Here is a 19,718-nt window from a genome sequence, read left to right as displayed (position 1 = left end):
TGTACGCCAAAGATGAAAGTCTTTGGGAAACGGTGACAATTAATTTTACATATCAAGTCTGCCTCTAGAACATAATAAGAAAGAAAAAAGAAGAATGCTCTAAAAAGAATAAAAAACACTTTTTGTGCAATTTGAAAAAAGTGTATAATATATTATTGGTCGTCAAAATGTTCGATTTTTGCACACTTATTACTGGACAACACGTAACAAATTCAGGGCATGCTCTCACAATCTTTTTTTCCATTAAACTTTTGTTAGGTGTTTCTGTAAAAGTAACCCAAAAAATTCCATGCTTATTAAAGTTTGGTCTATGGTCTAAATTGATCTTAGTGATCAAAAATACTTTAGTCACAATTTAGGATTAGAGCACCACTTAGTGGACTACTAACAAAATAATGACAACGAAATACAACAAAAATAACAGCATGTCATCAGGAAAAAAGTAGGCTAGTCATAAGATTGCCTATTGTGCAATTTATAATGTGTTGAAAGTTCAAAATATTAATTGTTATTTTGTTTGTAAAATCATCAATTGTCATGCGTTCTGAATATTTAAGATTGACCCTAGATGGCTAGGAGTGCAGGCTAAGATGGGAAGTGTATGACACAACGCACCCATCATGTGTTATGGCCACTGTACAATCATCCGGATGCAGTGTTATGATCTGAGGTTGCTTCAGTTAGTCAGCTCTAGGCTCAGCAACATTATGTGCAATAAAATTAAGTCAGCTGATGACCTGAATGTACTGAATGATCAGTTTATCACATCAGTGATTTTGTTTCTTTCTGGTGGCTCGGACATTTTCCAGGACTCAAATTGTTTTAGTCATAATAATGACTACATTATTCACTACATTTTCACACATGAACTGGCCACCACATTCCACACCGTAATCGAAGCTACAAAGCAAAATAAGTAGTTTTTAGGAAAATATTAGGTAATGATCAATTTAAAGTTAATTTCAAATAAGGATATAAATTTCCGCTTCACAAGTTTCTTCATAAGAAATGTTTGAGTGTCTGAAAAAAGATTAAATAATTGTTGATGTTAAAAATTAAGTTAAATTTAAATCATTCTACAATCACAACAAAGTTTGTGTACCTAAACTGCAAGATTTAGCTAAACAAATTAAAACTTGCTACGGAAATGTTTTAGAAAGTGTTGTAAAAAAATAGAAGCAAAGTTTGTGCAACTTAGGAAATGCGTAATAAGTAGTCACAATTTAAAAATATAGCACCTTCTAGTTCTACGAATGTTTCCCTGAATAGTTGCACCATACTTTGTTAGAACTAGACATTTTTGCTCATTTAGAAGACATAGCTCATTTAACGAATATGTTAAAGTTTCACTGGCAGCAATGCTGCGTATATTTACCTATCAATGTTTTCAAGCCTTCTTGACTTTTTATAAGTATGAAAAAGTCTTATAAGACAAAGCTTTAAAAAAATTAACAAACTCAGAGTGGTTGAGTTAACTGTGGTGGCAAAGCTTTTTTTAAGGGTGACTGCTGCCATCTTGTGCTACTCAAAACATGCTGTACAAGGAGGAGTCAAAAAATATCTGCACTCTGGTTGTATTTATTTAAAAAAAATGTATTTTAATTAACTTTTAGAAAAGATGAATACATCGTTTTCCGACATAATCTCCTTGATTTTTAAAACACTTTGTCCATCAAAGTTAACACAGTGTGGGCAGAAGGGTGCTGATGTGCATCATCATGCAAGATTACAATGCCCTTGGATAGCAGTCCTCTGTGTTTAATCTGAAGTTTAGGCTTCAGCTCTTATAAGCATCTCACTGTAACGAGCACTGTTAATTGTTGGACTTTTTGTGATGTTTAAATATTTGGGGAATGTTTAAATACTTTGAGAATCCCAGAAAACTGTAAGCACTGATAAATTTTCCAGCTAATGGTATGACTTTTAAACCTCATCTTGGTTGGCGATTGAGGATGTTTCCGTTCCATACTCTCTGGCTCGTAGTGATAAATCCGTACCACGTTTTGGAGAAACTTTCGCCTTCCTTTTACCAGTATCAGCCCAATTTTGTTTGCAGATATCCATTACAGATGTTTATGCTCTTGTTTCTGCACCGGGTCCCCCCTTAGACCCCAAAAATGTCTTTAATGCAAATTACAAGTAATTCATTCATATTTTCTTGAACCGCAGTTACAAATGAACTGATGAAACACGTTCACACCTGCCCAGCAGTGACTGGAGAGACAGTAGCCTTGAACGGAAAGCGCTGATAAGACTGACTCATCCTTGTATATTACGAAAAGTCAAAATATACAGCAGGTTCCAAAATGGTATGCACACTTCAACATAAAAAAATATATGCCGCTCTTTTGATGGTCACATAATAGCATCAACTATGGTGTGACTTCTGACATCTTCAAAGGAAACTAGCAAAAGTACACATCGCTGATGGGAAAAGAGTTTGTAGAAATAGTTTAAAACTAATAAAAAAAAAAAAAGCTAATCAACTAATATAATCAGTGATATTATTATTTCAGGTTAAATCCCACGTACATGTCTGTCTGTCAGAACTGTCTGCCTAACCTATTAATACAAATAAGTACAATTTTGTAAGGTTGAGCATCTTACGCCTTGTTTACGCTAACAGGCATATAACTACATACTGCAAAAGTTAAAATAAATTATTTTCTGCAGTAGATTTAAATACATTTAAAATGCAATGTAAGGATGCGCAGCTAAAAGATTTATTTTGCTTATAGCATATAGATATAATACTACACATTGCTTTTATATTACAAATAAAGTTTTAAAAATGGAGTAAATAACAACTATTGAAGTGTGTATACATTTTTTGTCCCCTCTATCTATGATGTTTGAACCTGAAGTAAAAAAAGAAAAAAGAAAACGCAATTGGGAGGGGTTTCGCGTGAGAACTTAACTCAGATCAGTTGACCCGGACCTCTGTGTAGATACACTTCCTTCTCCACAAAGTAGTCACTGATCTTGGATCAGCTGTGGAGTGTTTAACATGGCCGCACGGTGGAGCTGTTTCTAATAATAATGCTCTCCACAGGGGAAAGCCGGGGATTAAAATAAACTGTACTTCCGCTGCTGGTCTAACGTTCCTGGAACCATCTCCATTTTACAGCTGGACTGAAACGGACACTGTGTACATTTTACAGAAGAGCCGACAGAGGCTAAAAACAAGGAGGAAACCTGGAAGGAGCCGGAGGAGAGAAGATATGCACCCAACATGGCTTTTATGTCTCTCATATGAGCTGTGATGAGATGGCCCAGGCAGGGAAAGAACCGAGCAGGACTAACCGTGTCGTGTTGGTAAAGAGAATAATTATGAACGATGACAGCAACCCGGTAAGCGAGTATAAACGTTTTTATTAACTTGGCTACACTATTTTACCAATGTTATTCACTGACAATTAAAGAAATAATAAATGACATAACCGCTTAGCCTGTTAGCTAGCTAGCCCTATTGCCAGTGTATCCAGTTAGCACTTCCCACCTGTTTTTCGGCAAATCCCGCCCTCTTGACTAAAACGCACGCGCAAGAAGACTGAACTGTCCAATCAGAACCGCGGAATCATAATTCACAAACCAATCACAGTACAAGACGCGGGAGTTGTCGGAATACGGATGGAACCGAAATTCGAGGTTGATGTCTTTTTCCTCCAGTATAAATAGCGGAGGAGCTAACTAACCTGATTTTTTTTGGTTTAATATATAAACAACGTTATTAATTATATACATTTATTTAAAAGTTTTTTTTTATTAGCTTGACAGTTTGGTAGCAAGCTCGTTATAATGTTATAAAAATGGATGCTGATTTACTAGCTCTGTCCTATCACCATTTTGGACATTCAAGCAACATTTTAGAAAAAAACATTATTTAAATGTTATGTTATTACAAAAACGTCTTTTTTTTTTTTTTTTTTTTAGCAAAACCTTTATACATTATACCTGACAATTAAATGTATTGCTCACGCGCATTATTATTGCACGCGGGGTTACGTAATATCCAAAGCGATGCTCCTGATTCATCAACCGACTCTTTTTGAATTAGTTGAATCGGTTCCTTACTTATTATTATTGTTTTTTTTTACAATTGTAACAATAATCGTCTAAATGTAACGTTATTTAACCATATTTATTAAACCCTTGCGTCAAGTTATGCAGCTCTTTTTCAGTATATTATTTACTCTCATACAGTAATCATTTAATTAATTAATCGCATGAGTCAAATGACCAGGGATTTATTATAACAATTTTTTAAAATGATTAATGATTTAGGAGGCGCCACAGTGGCATAGTGGTTAGTGCTGTGGCCTTGCACCTCCAGGGTCATGATTTGATTCTCACCTCGGGGTCTGTGTGCGAGAAATGTGCATGCTCTCCCCGTGCTTCGTGGGTTTCCTCCTTGTACTTTGGTTTCCTTCCACAGTCCAAAGACATGCGGATTATGTTAATTGATAGATACTGTATTAGATAGATAGATAGTACTATATTGATCCTGAAGCAAATTCCAGATTTATGACGTCTAATTCACATTCCAGATCTGACTGGCGTTCCAAAATTGTCCATATTGTGTGTGTGTGTGCACACGGCGATGAATTGGCACCCTGTCCAGGGTGTACATCAACTCTCCTAAAGAAGCTTGTAATCATGTACACATTAAACTGGTGACAATTACAATTTTCTAAATGAGTAATTAATAATCTTTACTAAACATCTACGTCCTTATGCAATAATATTATTCTATCACTAATAGTGGTGTATTAACATAAACTATTTTTCATGCTTATATGGCTCTACATATTACTATTACAAGTTTATTTCAGTGCTGAACATAAAAGTGCTGGTTATTGGCAGCTATGTTAAAAGGAGGAGTTGGTGATTCTAAATAAATGTGCTTCTTGTCAAATTCAGTGAGTATCCATTTTTCACGGTATGTTTTGTGTATGAGCAGTAAAAAAAGATCTGGGCCCCATATTAACTAAGCGTCTCAGAATCACTTCTAGGAAGCGCACTCAAAGTTAATTTAGAACTGAAAATATTCCTAGCTCAGAGTAGGAAATAAAGGTTTGTTAGGAAGCTTTGTACTCTTGCTTTCAGCAAGAGGAGTGTGTCCCTTTTTTTTTTTTTTTTTACAACACAGAGAGCTGCAGAGTAGGCTGCACATGATAGTATGTGTTGTAGTTTTGCAGGTTTTTTGTAGTTTTAAATGGTTAAACCGCAGAATGGTGAAATGAGCACCAGAAAGCTTTATTCACACAGACAAAATTTATAGATGCATGACTTGGCTGCATGACCACAACTGTTTAAAGCTCCTATAATAGAGGTGTGTAGGACTGTCATAACCTGATCAAAATTACTTTGATAAGAAAGAGAAACTGAAAAGAGAATGAGGGCGTCTTTCTTGTGGAGGAGGGAATAAATCGCCATTTTATAAAGAAAGCAAAATTCGGACCTAACGTCTCTCCTCCAGCGCATGTCTCTGCCCGAACCCATTTTCTCGCTACTCCAAAGCAGTTAGCTCTCAAACATATTGTTGGAGATAGGAGTGATTTACTATTTTAAGAATGTTGATGAATTTCTTTTACTCCTACTTCTAAAAGTAGAACTAAAAGTGCATCATTCTGAGAATTTCTGGCCACGTAGGAGTGATTTCCTATTCTCAGTTGTGGGCCCTGGCATTGTAAATGGGGAAATAAATGAAGTGGTGCATGCAGACCATCCTCACAACACTATTCCAGCCAATCAGCAGCAGGGGATGCTCATGCTTGATGTGTTATATTGATGTATTTTAATTAGTCAGCTATCCCTTATGTTAGTAGAGATACTAACTAAGAGGAGGAAAAATCGACTCAGTTATGAATTGCAATGTCACACTGCACCACACTTCAAAATTTATTTCTAAATTTAAGGTTTTATTACATACATAATAGAGATGAACCGGGTGATCAGCCAGTGACTGAAATTGGCTGCTTTTCAACTTGATTAGCCTTGGATATACAGTAACCGATTCTGTGCAGAGTACAGGAGCATCTTAGTGCTGCAGCAGAAACACATTTTTTATGATGCTACATTATCAAAAGTTGCACATGTTAAATTATCAAAAGAGACCCCATTAATTACACACACTTACACCAGTCTCAAAACATTACGAGCGCTAATTAGTGCTCGTGCTCACGCAAGAAGCTGCAAGTCGGTGCACTTTAAACTATTAACAGACACTAGCATCCTGGGTGGTAGGAGTGAATTATTTAAGTTGGTTTAGAAACAATAATTATGGCAGATGACAGCAATAGGAGTTTGAGTTTAAGTTAAATGCTAAACTTTTGCAAATTATATTTTATTGTTTAAATGAAGCCCTTGGTAAGAAAAAGTAAAATAATAATAATAATAATGCTATAAGGAACAGACTGCAATTGTTTATGTAGTTATTTTCAGTTGAGGTTGTAAAGCTGTTAAATAAAAATATAAGAAAAAATTTAATATTAAATGTGGAAAAAAAATTCATATTGAATTGGGATATTTATAAAATTATGAAACCTACAGAATCGCAATATTAATTAATTCGGCACCTAGGTATCAAGATGAAATCGTATTGGGTGGTGACTGGTGATTACTATTTCTAATTGTGTGTCCATACATTTTTTTTTTTTTTTTTTTGGGCGTTCATTAAAGAGCTTTGAAAGAAGGGGTAGTTTGACTGTTGAGGTCGAAAATCAATCTCTGGTATAGTTGCTTCCTCCTTTAATGTTACTCATAATAATAAAAAAAATATGTATTTCTACAGTGTGTGTGTATATATATATATATATATATATATATATATATATATATATATATATATATATATAATTATCATATGGTTTTTTTTGCCCTTGATCTGTGATGGAGAACTTGCACTTACCACTTATTTATTGCAAACTCCTCCTCTGCTTGTATTTTAAGACTTTTTTTTGTACAGATGACTGGAATGTTTAAAATGCTTCTCCATTAATTATAGCCCTTTAGCCTTAACCCACGCCCTTTAAGCAGAAGTATTTGTTTTTCCTGACTAATCAGGACTGTTGCTGTATTAGTTGTTACTTTATTATTGTTGGTACAATACAGGAAGGAGCAATTTTTTTGATTTTGTTGTCTTTTTCCTTACCCCCCCAGATGCAGCAAGGAATCGGGAAGCCGAGTGTGTACCATGCTGTGGTGGTCATTTTCCTAGAATTTTTTGCCTGGGGGCTGCTCACCACACCCATGCTCACCGTAAGTCTCCTTTCTTCACTCAGCTTCCATCTCAGCTTCACTGCTTCTCCATTACTGACAAGTGCCTGTTTCGTTTTAGGTTCTACATGAAACGTTCCCACAGCACACATTCCTGATGAACGGCCTCATTCAGGGAGTGAAGGTGAGCCTGAAGGGTGTGAATTATTTTTAGTGTCTGCTTCTCGAGTTCTGTCAGCTTAAAGTATGATTTGTGTCACCAGGGCTTGCTGTCTTTCATGAGCGCTCCATTAATCGGTGCGTTATCAGATGTCTGGGGCAGGAGATCTTTTCTGTTGGTGACCGTGTTTTTCACCTGTGCGCCCATTCCTCTGATGAGACTCAGCCCCTGGTACGTCTGTCTTCCTATGCATCTCTTTTTTTGTTTCTTTATTTCTCTCTTTCTGTACATCCCTATGCCTCAATAAGTTTATTTATTTATTTATTTCTATTTAGCATAATTTTTTTTCCTTATTATGATGCCATAATCCAATTTAAGCATTTGGCACAATGAACTGGACACAAGTAATTTTCCTTGTGTTTTAATCATTACAGCATTTATGATTAATAAACATAATAGAGTGCGCTATAGGTTGTTTGCAAATTACCTTACGTCTTTTGTGTGAAGGTCAAGAAATGATGTTCTTTATAGAAAGCAGGGTACAAGGTACAGGCTCTTAATACACCTATGCCTTGTGTGTTTACGATTGCTCCAATCCATCAAACAGAGCATCCACAAGGAGCATTTATTGAGCACCGCAAATAGTTGGTCATAAGGGGGCATTAAAAATATATATTTTTTTATATAAAGGTTTCATGTACGGTTATGAGGAGCAAAGTCAGATGAGTTAGAATCGGCACAGTGGTGTAATGGTTAGCCTTGTCGCCTTGCACTTCCAGGTCCCGGGTTTGATTCCTGCATCTGGTACCCTGTGCATGTTCTTCCTGTGCTTGGTGGGTTTTCTCTGGGTACTCCGGTTTTCCTCCCACAGTCCAAAGACATGCAGATTAGCCTAATTGGAGTTTCCGAATTGCCCGTAGATGGTCCTCTGGAGAAGGATACAGCAACCCACTCTAGTTTCCTTGCCTAGAAACCCCCATGGACAGCATCTAGGATGGCCCTGGTGTGCTATGGTCCATGGGGTCACGAAGAGTCGGACACAAATAAACAATCACCCCTGACTAACAATACGTAGCAACAATAACTAACCACTTTTGCATAGTCTACCTGGTTTGTGACAGATTTAAAACATTCAAAAACAACACACTAAATTCAGGGTTACACAGCAGTGAGTTACACAAAAGACATGTACTTAAACAAAACATCAGCTTGATTGACAGCAAAGGACGGTGCAGTGCAGACAATGTCAAGGTAATTACTTGTATCTACTGCATCAATAACAGGCACATCTTTTATAAAATCGCTTCTCTTTATAGTACAAGGATCTCGATCGAAATTTATTTATTGATTTATATTTGATGAGATTCTGCTCTGAACTAATGCAGTAGTTACCCCATTCATTCTGTTTCTCACTTTCTGCCCTCCAGAAGTAATGTTAAACATCATAACAATCATGTGATTAAAAACAACCTGTTGAAAAGCTAAAGCCTTTTGGCTTCAGATTCACTGCAGTGACTGCAGTAAGAAAATCTGTGGGCCAAATTGGCTCGTGGCTTGTAAGAGGATACTGAAACTAACTGTCTGGTCAGTTTGTCTTTTTTTTATTTATTTATTTTTATAGGAAAATCACAGTTTAATTTCTACAGTCAGGTTGTGAAAATCACAACATTTTTCATATTCAAAAATGTATTCATGATTTATATCATGTAACTCCACACTGACTGCAAAATTAATTTTTAAAAATTGAGTTAAAATTTTCATATTTTTTAATTTGAGGTGAAAATATGCTGTCGTTTCTGTTCATACATTTGCAGGCAGAGTTTTTATTTGTTGTTGTATATAATTGGAATATTTATGAAATCATCATAATTGTAGAATCGCAATACAAATTGAAAAAGTACCTAGGTATCGTTATAATGTTGTTTCGGGTTGACCCTGGTGAGTCCCATCTTTAAATGACACGGCATCACCTTAACCCCATACCCTAATGGCTTGCAGTGACGCTGCATCACTACACATATTGTATCCATTATAGGAGACATGCGGCTTTCTCTGAGTACTATGTTTGCATATGCAGCGTGGGAGGAATTTGTTTACTTCCCGCTTCCTGGGTGGCCTGCACTCAGCCCGCCACATTGCACGGCTAGCACTTTACACATACACCTGCTTGGTGTAGTTCGTCAGAATTTTTTAATGAATTCAAATAGAAATTTTAAGTAATGTAATCTTATGGCAGCAAAGTGCCTTTAGATACTCATAGTTTTGTTTTATTTTACAGAAAAAATATTTTCTTAACTAAATACTGCATTCAACCTGCTCATATTGTTTAATTAATTTTCGAGGTCAAAAGGTCACTGTCAGTTTTGCTTAACCCTCCAAATTTAAATTGCACATTCTTCTTGTCATGTAATGATCTGCTGTGTACAATGTAATAAAAAAAACCTTCCTGTCCTCAGGCACGATTGCTGAGAACTACAGCAGTGCCTCAGTACCTTTGCTACATGTAGGGTGTTTACCGCAATTACTGCAGTTCCCCTTGCGACATGTTGTTCATGACTTGTGCAGTAATTGAGCTGGAAACATGTCAGTTCTAGTAACGTTGGATTAAATAATTTAAGGTTCTATACTTTTTAATTTTCAGGTGGTACTTTGCCATGATCTCCGTGTCTGGGGCTTTTTCAGTCACCTTCTCAGTCATCTTCGCGTATGTAGCAGACGTCACAGAGGAGGCAGAGAGAAGCACTGCGTATGGACTCGTAAGCATTCAGTCCATATTTAATCTCCTTTTATTTGTTTAACCTGTAGTAGAGCTACTCATCATCTGACCTTTTCCCAAATGCTGATCTTGTTCATTAAAGCATATAAAGCTTATTTGATGAAGCTAGACCTAGTCTGTAATTCTCCCGTACACTTGTTTTTAGGTGTCAGCCACATTCGCAGCAAGTTTAGTGACGAGCCCTGCGATTGGTGCTTACCTCTCGGCGAACTACGGGGATAATCTAGTGGTCCTGGTGGCTACGCTCATCGCCCTGGCGGATATCTGCTTCATCCTGCTGGCCGTCCCCGAGTCGCTGCCCGATAAGATGAGACTGAACACATGGGGAGCGCCGATCTCCTGGGAGCAGGCGGATCCATTTGCTGTAAATTTGAGCTAAACTTCTTCAATAGCATGTGATAGCGTTGATCGACAAAATCTCACAGGGCGTGTAAATGAATGTTGTATTTGGATAATGAATGATTTGTAATGATGTTCAATTGCAAATGTAACTATTTGATATTTTTTTGTTGTCATGTTAAAAGGAGAACAATTTTTGGACTAGTGTAACATTTAAACGTGTCTTTGAATAGGTAAAAGTTATGACAACATTCCACAATATATTGGTTTGAATACAAGACTCATCTTCTGCTGATTTATGAAAATTTATTTTAATTCAGATTAAATTTCTTTTTTTTTTCTTGTTTAAATCTGGCCCTGATTATTATTTTTTTAACTGTCCTCTGGAAGTGCTGAACCATCACTCAGGCTAAAATTAGTTCCTCCTGTGATGTGATGATTCTGACTGTGCAGAAGAGCAGCAGTCAAGGTTAAAGCACGTTTTAACGGCGAGTTTTATTATCTTGTCACCAACAGTGATGCATAATCGAATTGAAAAAAAAGTGGCGTAGTGATTCTGGCAACCGTTATGACTCGCATATGATCAATATTTGCAGATTAGCTTGTGCAATAACTTTAGCTTTATTGCTAATGGAGTGGCAGGATCTTAAATATCCTTTAGCCATTTCACATTTTAATTGCTCGCTGTAACCCAATGCATGCCGCCGCTGTTTTCTTCATATTTGACACGTTTGAGTGCTGTGTAACGATTTGTACTTTTGTTGCAGAGTCTGAGAAAAGTCGGGAAGGACACGACTGTGCTTCTCATCTGCATCACAGTGTTTCTGTCATATTTACCCGAGGCGGGACAGTACTCCAGCTTCTTCTTGTATTTACGACAGGTGTGTATCAGAGTGCTTTTAGTTTGTCACTGTTCTGTGCTATAAATCACTACAATACAAATTAAGGCTTAGGCTTGTTTTACTTTTAAAAATGCACTTTACCTTTGAAAAGAATCGTGGCTGGTGTGTGACGAGTGAAGGAGGAGAAGGCCGGCTACTGTCCTTTTAAGGAAATCTAACATTGCATTGTCGTTAAACAGAATCATCTCCCGCCTGATACAGCCTTTTAAACTTTTTTTTTTCATGGGGGACTGTTAAAGGAACCGTCACTACACTTGGACACAAAATAAAGAAATGCTTTATGTGCGTGCCCGCACATACACGTGGTAACAGTATTATTGTAAACAGTACACGCGCACACAGATGTTGAATATGCGAGTGGCGGCTCAGTTGTGATTATGTAATGCTCCGCAGGTAAAGTGTATACGTACTACACGAATAGTGTTTCAAGACCTCACTCATTCACCGTACAGTGGAACCTTGGATTACGAGTGTAATCCGTTCCAGAAGCGGGTTCGTATTCCAAAACACTCGTAAACCATATAGAAATGGGAATTTTCCCATAAAAATAATGGAAAAAAATACATAAAAATAATGAACACAAAATATTAACTCAAAATAAACCAAATTAACCTGCACTTTACGTAAAAAAAAAAAAAAAAGTAAAAATAAATCCTGACGGATAAGTGTTTCCGTTTGTGCGCGCAGGCACTGTGTGTGTGAATCTAAAGTAAGCTTCTCTCTCCTCCTTCTCATCTTACACAGTTACCCTTCCTCCACTCTTTGCACACACGCGCGCGCACACAATGGAAACACTGTTTTATCAGAAAAATAAACAAGAAATCTCCAAATGGTGTCCAATGACATGCACACACACAGACACAAGGAGCAGGCTAAAACAGAGAGAAAGTGATTTTTTTTTACCTCTCTGATGAGACTTTCTTTTGCTTTACACGCGCTGTACAAACACGCATACAGACGCATACAAAAAAGTTGGCTCAGTTGTGATCACGTGATGCTCGGCATCAAAAAAAGAAGCACATGTGTGATACATGATACCTGGGACTCGTAAACCAAGACTTGTTCGTTTTTTAAGTCAAAATTTATACAAAAATCTTTGCTTGTCTTGCGGAACACTTGCAAACCGCGTTCAATCCATCAGACAGACAGCAACAACATAGTCAGTTAAGAGTTGCATCAAGATAAAGTGACGTTTCTTTAATTCTAAGCATAATTATCCTCTGCCTGCTGGTGTTGTCTTTGTTTGTGACCCACCCACCTTAAGGTTCACTATTCTAAGTATGCTTTTATGTTCACCATGGATGTAAAAAATGCTTGCTAATTTTGCAAATTTGCAATTTTCTTTCTTAACAGTTATTTAAACATGTTAGCAATTAACAATTATTAATGTTAAAAAGACAAAAATCTATTTTCCTCAGTATCTTTTATTTAAACATTTCTAGTGGCACAATCCTAGCAAATTAGTTATGCTGCATTTCCCATATAGATTTTTTTTTCTGGTGGCTAACCACAGTATATACATTCACTGCCACATATTGATTCTTCAGTGAATCTTATTTTATCGCAAAGGGCAGTGATTCATTGAGCCCCTCCTTACTTTTGCCCTGTGCGCTCTCTCTCTCTCTTTCTCTCTCTCTCTCTCTCTCTCTCTCTCTGACCCTCTCTCTGTCTCTCTCTCTCTCTCTCTCACGCTCACACAAACACATTGGCAACAGCCTTGGCGTTAAATTAGTCTCAAAACTCTGCAAGTGCATTAGTTTTAAAACTCACACAAGGCCGCAGAAAAGAAAAGCATCCTTGCCAGGAAAGATAACTTTGTAGGCAGGAACAGTGGCTGATGTCCATGAGCCCCTCTTCCACCCAACAGTGACCGCAACAAAAAGAATTGAATTCTATGGCTAACATTGATTATTATAGATACATTTGTAAAGGAAAAAATTGGTGAAACGAACCTGTTTGTAGGTAGAAGAATAAGGCTGTTGAAAAATACTGCTGTCCTTATAACAGCAACAGTCCTTAAAAAAATAAATAAAAAATACACTATCCTATATTGTGCACTGCCTAAGCTGCAAATGCACCCTCTTGTGGTGTACAAGTTAATATACGTACATGTGAGCTACAGAGAAATATGTGAAACAAACACTAACAGTTAATAATTCCTAAGGGCAATTATTTGATTCAAGATTAAGTATTGACATGTATTGACATACAGTAGGTGTCTTTGTTTGTTAATGCCTAGTATGTTAACAATAACAATAACAAACAAATAGAGTTAAGCACCGTGTGCTTTGTTTCAGGTGCACTTCAATTCACTCCTGATCTGAAGAGCGTTTCAGTAAAGCGCTGTTGATTTGCTATCGTGTATGTGTCATGTCTACATCTAACAATTTCTGTAGAGATCGAGCAACCCATGTCCTTGCAATTAAATAACTCATTGCCTCAGCTATTGCCTTCGACCGGCTCAGAGTGTTGCGTAGCCGCTCGGAACGAAACTGCTATCTCTCTCGCACGCGCTCACCCACTTGCTTGCTCATCCGAATCAGGGGGTGTACACAGATTTTGGACTGGCAGTATAGATTTTTAGCTTTGTTTTTTTTTTTTTTTTTTTAAACAGATGCACTTGTATTAGAGATCTTGTATTTAGATCTTTAATTTATTTATTTTAACTTAAATAGATCTTCTAGTATATTATTTGTCAAAAGGAGGACTTGTCCTGATATCCGTTGTGATCACTGATACAGCCCTGTGTCTTTCCATGTCTCTGTATCTTGCTATCACAGATCATTAACTTCTCACCAACTACAATCGCAGTGTTCATCGGAGTTGTGGGGATCCTCTCCATCTTGGCCCAGGTACTTGAATGTTAAGAATTCTGTATGTATGTGTAAAGGGTTCTGTTTTGCCTCAGCAAGGTCTCTTTTTAATAAACTGCAGTGATAATTGAATTGTGTTCACTGATGGCCTAATATTACACAAGGTAAACTCTGACTCGATGAGCGCACCAAAGCCATTTTTACAAGATTAAAGTGTCGGGGCTGAGTTATGGGACACAGGTGGAAATCTGTTCGAATACGGCGATTCATGAACACCGTGCTGTTTGAAGAACGCCGTTCAGTCGTTCGAGAGCTGCCGAAGCATGGCTGTAAATGAAGCGTCAGTGACACTGCCAATGAAACAAACTGACAGATTGGTATTAAAGCTGTGCTGATAAAGGCACACACACGCATTCCTGTGATGGTTTTCAAGGTGCTTGGATACACAGCAGAACACGTTAATATTAAAGCACATCATCTTACATCGCTAGGCGATTTTTGCTTTCCCAGAGCGCAGCATAAAACCGGACCCTGCATAATATACATAATACATAATACATTTATATATACATTTATATATTTTTTAAATTAATTAATTTATTTATTTTGATTAGACGTCGGTGTTTACCAAGTGTTAAATAAACCTGATTCATAACCTCGTAAGATCTTTAAGATCAACTTAATCTCAAATGTAGCTTAGCATAAGTATCTCCCCTTTTTCTGAACTTTTCATTGGGTAACATTGCGCAGAGCTACAACTTAAACTAAAATAAACTTAATGGCCATTTCTCTATTTTACAAGCTAATTAAATCTGCTTTCTTTCAGGAACAAGTTTATTGAAATGAGTGGCACAAACATGGATAGCATTCAACTAGTTTTGTTACTAATTCAGGAGTTGAACCAGTTGAACAATTGAATATTAATGCAAATTGTTACTTGTATCTAATTTTTAATTACACTTTTGCATGATGTATAAATTTTTTTTTCTATGCCTGCAATCCAAATATTCGCTATTTTGTGCAGATTCATGAAATGTTTATTCGCATTTTAGTTCCAGTATCCTAAAAAAGTTCAAGGGGGGTGAATATTTATGGGAAAAGTTAAAGGGGTGAATATTTCTGCACAGCCCTGTATTAATATGAATCAGCCTCTTCTGCGGCAAATGAGGGACACTGAATGTGAAACATCCTAAATAATGGATAACTAATGATTTTCACCACGCTCTCCAGAGAGCGCATTAACACCGAGCGGAGCACCTGCGAGCTTCCGCGATGCACTAAACTGTCGTTTATGCTTGACCTCCTGACAGACGCTTTTTCTCACGCTGCTAATGAGAACCATTGGGAACAAGAACACGGTTCTGCTGGGCCTCGGATTCCAGATCCTCCAGCTGGCGTGGTATGGCTTTGGATCTGAACCATGGTGAGTCAAATACCCCATCCAACACGACCAGAAATATGTTTACAGCCTCCCGGCTTTATTTACTATTGCCTGTGTTCTGTGTTTTGACTTGGAGTGAAGTTTTTTTATTTATAAATTTTTTTGTGTGTAACCCTGTAGGATGATGTGGGCAGCAGGAGCCGTGGCAGCCATGTCCAGCATCACATTTCCTGCAGTCAGTGCACTTGTATCTCGCAGCGCTGATCCAGATCAGCAAGGTGAGTCCATGCTTTCTTAGCCTGGTGAAAATAAGAAGCGTTCCGTATTACATCACAGTTTTGAATTAAGTTAAATTGAGGTTGCTGGATTAAAAAAATAAAAAATAAATAATAAAAAAAACTTTATCCATGTCTTGTTTTTCCTTCAGGGCTAGTGCAAGGAATGATCACAGGCATACGAGGTCTGTGTAACGGCCTGGGTCCGGCGCTCTACGGCTTCATCTTTTTCCTCTTCGACGTCGAGCTGAGTGGAATTGCACCGATCCAGACTGACTACAGCATCCCTCTTCAGACTCCTAGTGAGGTCTGTGCTTTCTGTCATTTTTATTTTTTTGCAAAAAAATATTTTAATTCATTCTTTTATTTTTAAAAACATCCCTTCTAGAAAAAAAAAGTCTACGCACTGCATCATTGCACCAAAACAAAAAACACTTAATAGTGATTATAATCAACAGGGAGCCCTGAATATGATATTATCACTATACCTTTGAGCAGATTTGATTCGTATTGCGATTCTCTTAGTATCCTGATTCAATATAAATTTTTTTTATTGATTTTGTCACAATTTCTAAACAAACATCAGAAATATTTTGTTTCTATCACACAGAATGCCATAACTACCTATAGGAGCATAAAGGTATCGTAACATTTTACCAGCTCAAATGCAAAAAAATATATGAATTAAAAAATACCTTTTAAGAAATCGGTTTTGGAGTCAGTAAGATGATTCATTAATATACTTCACTGAATGGATCCCCCCGCCCCCTGCCCCATCTGTAATGCTTTAATATGCGTCAATATGTTCATCTGCTGACGTTATGTTTGATAAAAGTAGACAACTTTGTTGTCATCCATACCCTGGCCTGTATTTTGGTTGCCTGGAACCCTAATAATAAAAAGTATTTTTTTTTCCTCTACTTGTCCTTTAGGTCTAGACTTGAAAGCTGCTAATCCAGCGGTGTCCAAGCTACTAATTTGCTCTAGCGTTGCGTATGGACAGATCCAATCTTACATGAAAAGTTTATGTTAATAACCTTACAGTGCAGAGGAATATTTTTCGCTGCTCACCAAAAGTTAAAAAAAAATGAATCAGAATCCAGTAGTCGACCTTCCTTTTTGTCTTTAGCTGATTAACTGTGATGAAACATCGTTTTTTTTTTGTGCATTCGAGTTTGTTTTGATTGACATTGAACTTTTTGGCTGTAAATTATTACATGGTGTTGGTCATGTGATTTCAAATTCTAATAGCTATTTTTTTTTTGTTTTCACTTATATTAATATTTCACTGATGCTTGTGATTGACTCAGATAAGGACGTGAGTGGAAAGCGTGAAATTGCAAAAATTTACTGCCATGCCCACCCATGGCAAGCTTTCATACTTTATTAGCCATCTTAGCCTTTTCCACTGTGTCAGGCTGCATAAATGTCAAGCAGCAATTTTGGGTAAAACCGGGATACAAGCTACTGTATACGCTCACTGAGCATTTTTATAATAAACTTGCATCGTACGAGTGGTGTTCAGTTCAACCAGGGACTTGTGATGACATTTGGGACACTTGGCCTAAGTAAAACATTAGAATGGTGCAAACTTTTTAAAGAAGGACGTTTATGAATGGTGATACCAGCCGATGTGCCTCCGATGTGCCTCGGAGGCCGTTTCTGTGAACATCCAGCAGGTGGAACACCTGATTCATAAAAATTGACTTCCCTCTCAGTGAAAGATTGTGTGTACAGTTTCCACAAACACCACTTGCACATTAGAGGAACTCGTCTGGGAGTTAGTACCACATCCCTTTGTACAATCCTGATGTCATTCCATGTCATTTCACATGGAATGACCTGTTTAAGACATTAAAGGAGTTTCTGGGTTGTCAGTACGATCATGGGTAACCGAGAAAACTTACTGCCTTGATGGTAGCACAAGTGAAACACTGGGATAAGTGCATTAGTGTAGCAGGGCATTATATAGAGAAATAAAAGAACATTACTGCATTCTGTTATTTCGCACAATCAAAAATCCAGGTTGACTTGAACACTCCTTGTATTTTAGATTCAAAAGCTTTGTATTTTAGATATTTATAACACAAATATACTTCTATCCTATGCAGGAAGTATTTCCTACGCTTTCTCTTTGTTTCAATTAAAAGAAAATCGCTGAAACAATTATAAATCTGCTTCCAAAAAGGAAAATGTCTTTACTTAACAATTCAGATTTGTGTAAGACAGACAAATAGATAGATGCTTTATTAATTCCAAAGAAAATTTCAAACATCCAGTAGCGGGGATAGTAACACAATGGACATGTTACAATTGCCAATTGCCTATCGTGTAGCAGATACAGTTTATATAAAAAAAAAAAAAAAGTAGATGACGACCCATGCACAGAACTGACTAATTGAAAAACAATGTGTAATGTATAAAATAATTAGAAATGTATATAAAGAACTTAACATATGAAAATATAGTCAATGAGGATGAATATTCAGTGGACAATTTCTAATTAATTTCTCAACCAATTCCAGATTGACCACTTTAACAACAACGTCATTGTTGGCAGGCAATAAAACATTACACGAATTAAAGGAGGTGCTGCGTGCAGTCTTGACGTCCATGCATGCCGCACACCTGTCTCTTTCTCACCTGCTCTGTTTGTCTCATTTGTCTTGCCAGCGTGTAGCAATACCAGGCCCTCCGTTCCTGCTGGGCGCATGCACCGTGTTGGCAGCCTTCATGGTGGCGCTGTTCATCCCAGAACGGCCGGCAGCAGGTGCCAAAACATGCCAGGAGCTCAAGAGGAGTGGAAGTCTGACAGGAGCGCACGCCAACATGCCACTTCCGGGCAGTGACGAGGACTTCGAGCCTCTCCTGGAGGACAGCACTGTGTGACTGCGTGACTCTGTGAACGTGACTTGTTTCTTCAGCCCTCGGAACGAGTGAGCAATGCCCCTGCAAGCCCCCCCACAGGAGATAGTTTTTTTTTTTTTTTAGGTTTTGTATTATACTTTAATATTAACACAGTTTGTTGTTTAAACCTTTTATTTAAAGCTTGAATTTTGAACCAAAGTTTTCCATGGGACACTTTTAGATATTTTTTTTTTAACTCTATTTTGCCACAGCAAAAGGGCTTGGACGTGCTGTAGCGGAAATGGAGTGAGGATGGGATCATGGAAAACTTAGCGCTTTATGTTTCTAGATGCAACGTCGAGTCAGGTTCAATGGGCAAAGTGCAAAGTGTAATGTGAATCGCTTGAATTTAGACTGTATCGATCCTAAGTTTACTGTGTAATGAAATGCTCAGATGGTTTTTAAGCGATTACAACTCTCTCTGTCTCTCTCTCGCGCTATATATATATATATATATATATATATATATATATATATATATATATATATAAGGTGTTTATATGTAGATTTATCGTCTTTTGGATTCAGAGCCATGAGATTACCGCGATCAGTGACAGATTGTGAGTGTTTTCGTTAACAAGCCTTAAAGCTACATATCCAGTGTCGGAATTAATTTATTATTTATTATTAAAACAGATGAGTTTGCGCTGCGTGGGTTTTCCTCACAGCTATGTCTTTCACTTGATTTGTCTTTTACAACGACAACGCTGTTTTAAGTTAACAGGTTCGCAGGATGGTGCTAACTGAGTTACTGACCATGAAGCAGTACTGTGAGGCGCAGGTCAAGTTTTTATCACGCTTTTTTTTTTTTTCTTCTTCTTCTTTTTTTTTTTTTAACCGAAACGTTTCTATGCAGGAGTTACGATCATTTAACGTCATTTTTATTTCAGTTCATTTGAGATTTGAGTGCTTGAAATATTTTATTTAAAATATATTTTTTTTATACT

The 19,718-nt window shown here is 37.2% G+C and overlaps 1 protein-coding gene across 1 annotated transcript; it reads left to right on the top strand.

The window, feature by feature from the left end:
- Positions 1-3,085: 3,085 nt before the first annotated feature.
- On the top strand, positions 3,086-19,267 carry mfsd14ba (major facilitator superfamily domain containing 14Ba). Its single transcript, XM_053516450.1, has 12 exons — positions 3,086-3,351; positions 7,162-7,260; positions 7,340-7,402; positions 7,482-7,609; positions 10,020-10,134; positions 10,300-10,518; positions 11,261-11,374; positions 14,176-14,247; positions 15,519-15,631; positions 15,770-15,867; positions 16,017-16,171; positions 18,538-19,267. The coding sequence occupies exons 1-12, from the start codon at positions 3,253-3,255 to the stop codon at positions 18,751-18,753; spliced, it is 1,491 nt and encodes a 496-aa protein (XP_053372425.1). The 5' UTR covers positions 3,086-3,252; the 3' UTR covers positions 18,754-19,267.
- Positions 19,268-19,718: the final 451 nt, after the last annotated feature.

This window comes from Clarias gariepinus, chromosome 17 (genome assembly GCF_024256425.1).
Source record: "Clarias gariepinus isolate MV-2021 ecotype Netherlands chromosome 17, CGAR_prim_01v2, whole genome shotgun sequence".
Lineage (NCBI taxonomy): Eukaryota > Metazoa > Chordata > Actinopteri > Siluriformes > Clariidae > Clarias > Clarias gariepinus.
The sequence above is the reverse complement of the archived record's forward strand: the minus strand, read 5'-3'. Positions and strand labels throughout refer to the sequence as shown.

Bases quoted from the DNA above. Each gene is read 5' to 3' on its own strand.
- mfsd14ba (XM_053516450.1), top strand. From the start codon at position 3,253: ATGAGCTGTGATGAGATGGCCCAGGCAGGGAAAGAACCGAGCAGGACT. The intron at 7,610-10,019 runs GTACGTCTGTCT...TTTAATTTTCAG, and splicing joins CTGATGAGACTCAGCCCCTG to GTGGTACTTTGCCATGATCT. The intron at 15,868-16,016 runs GTGAGTCCATGC...TTTTTCCTTCAG, and splicing joins CGCTGATCCAGATCAGCAAG to GGCTAGTGCAAGGAATGATC.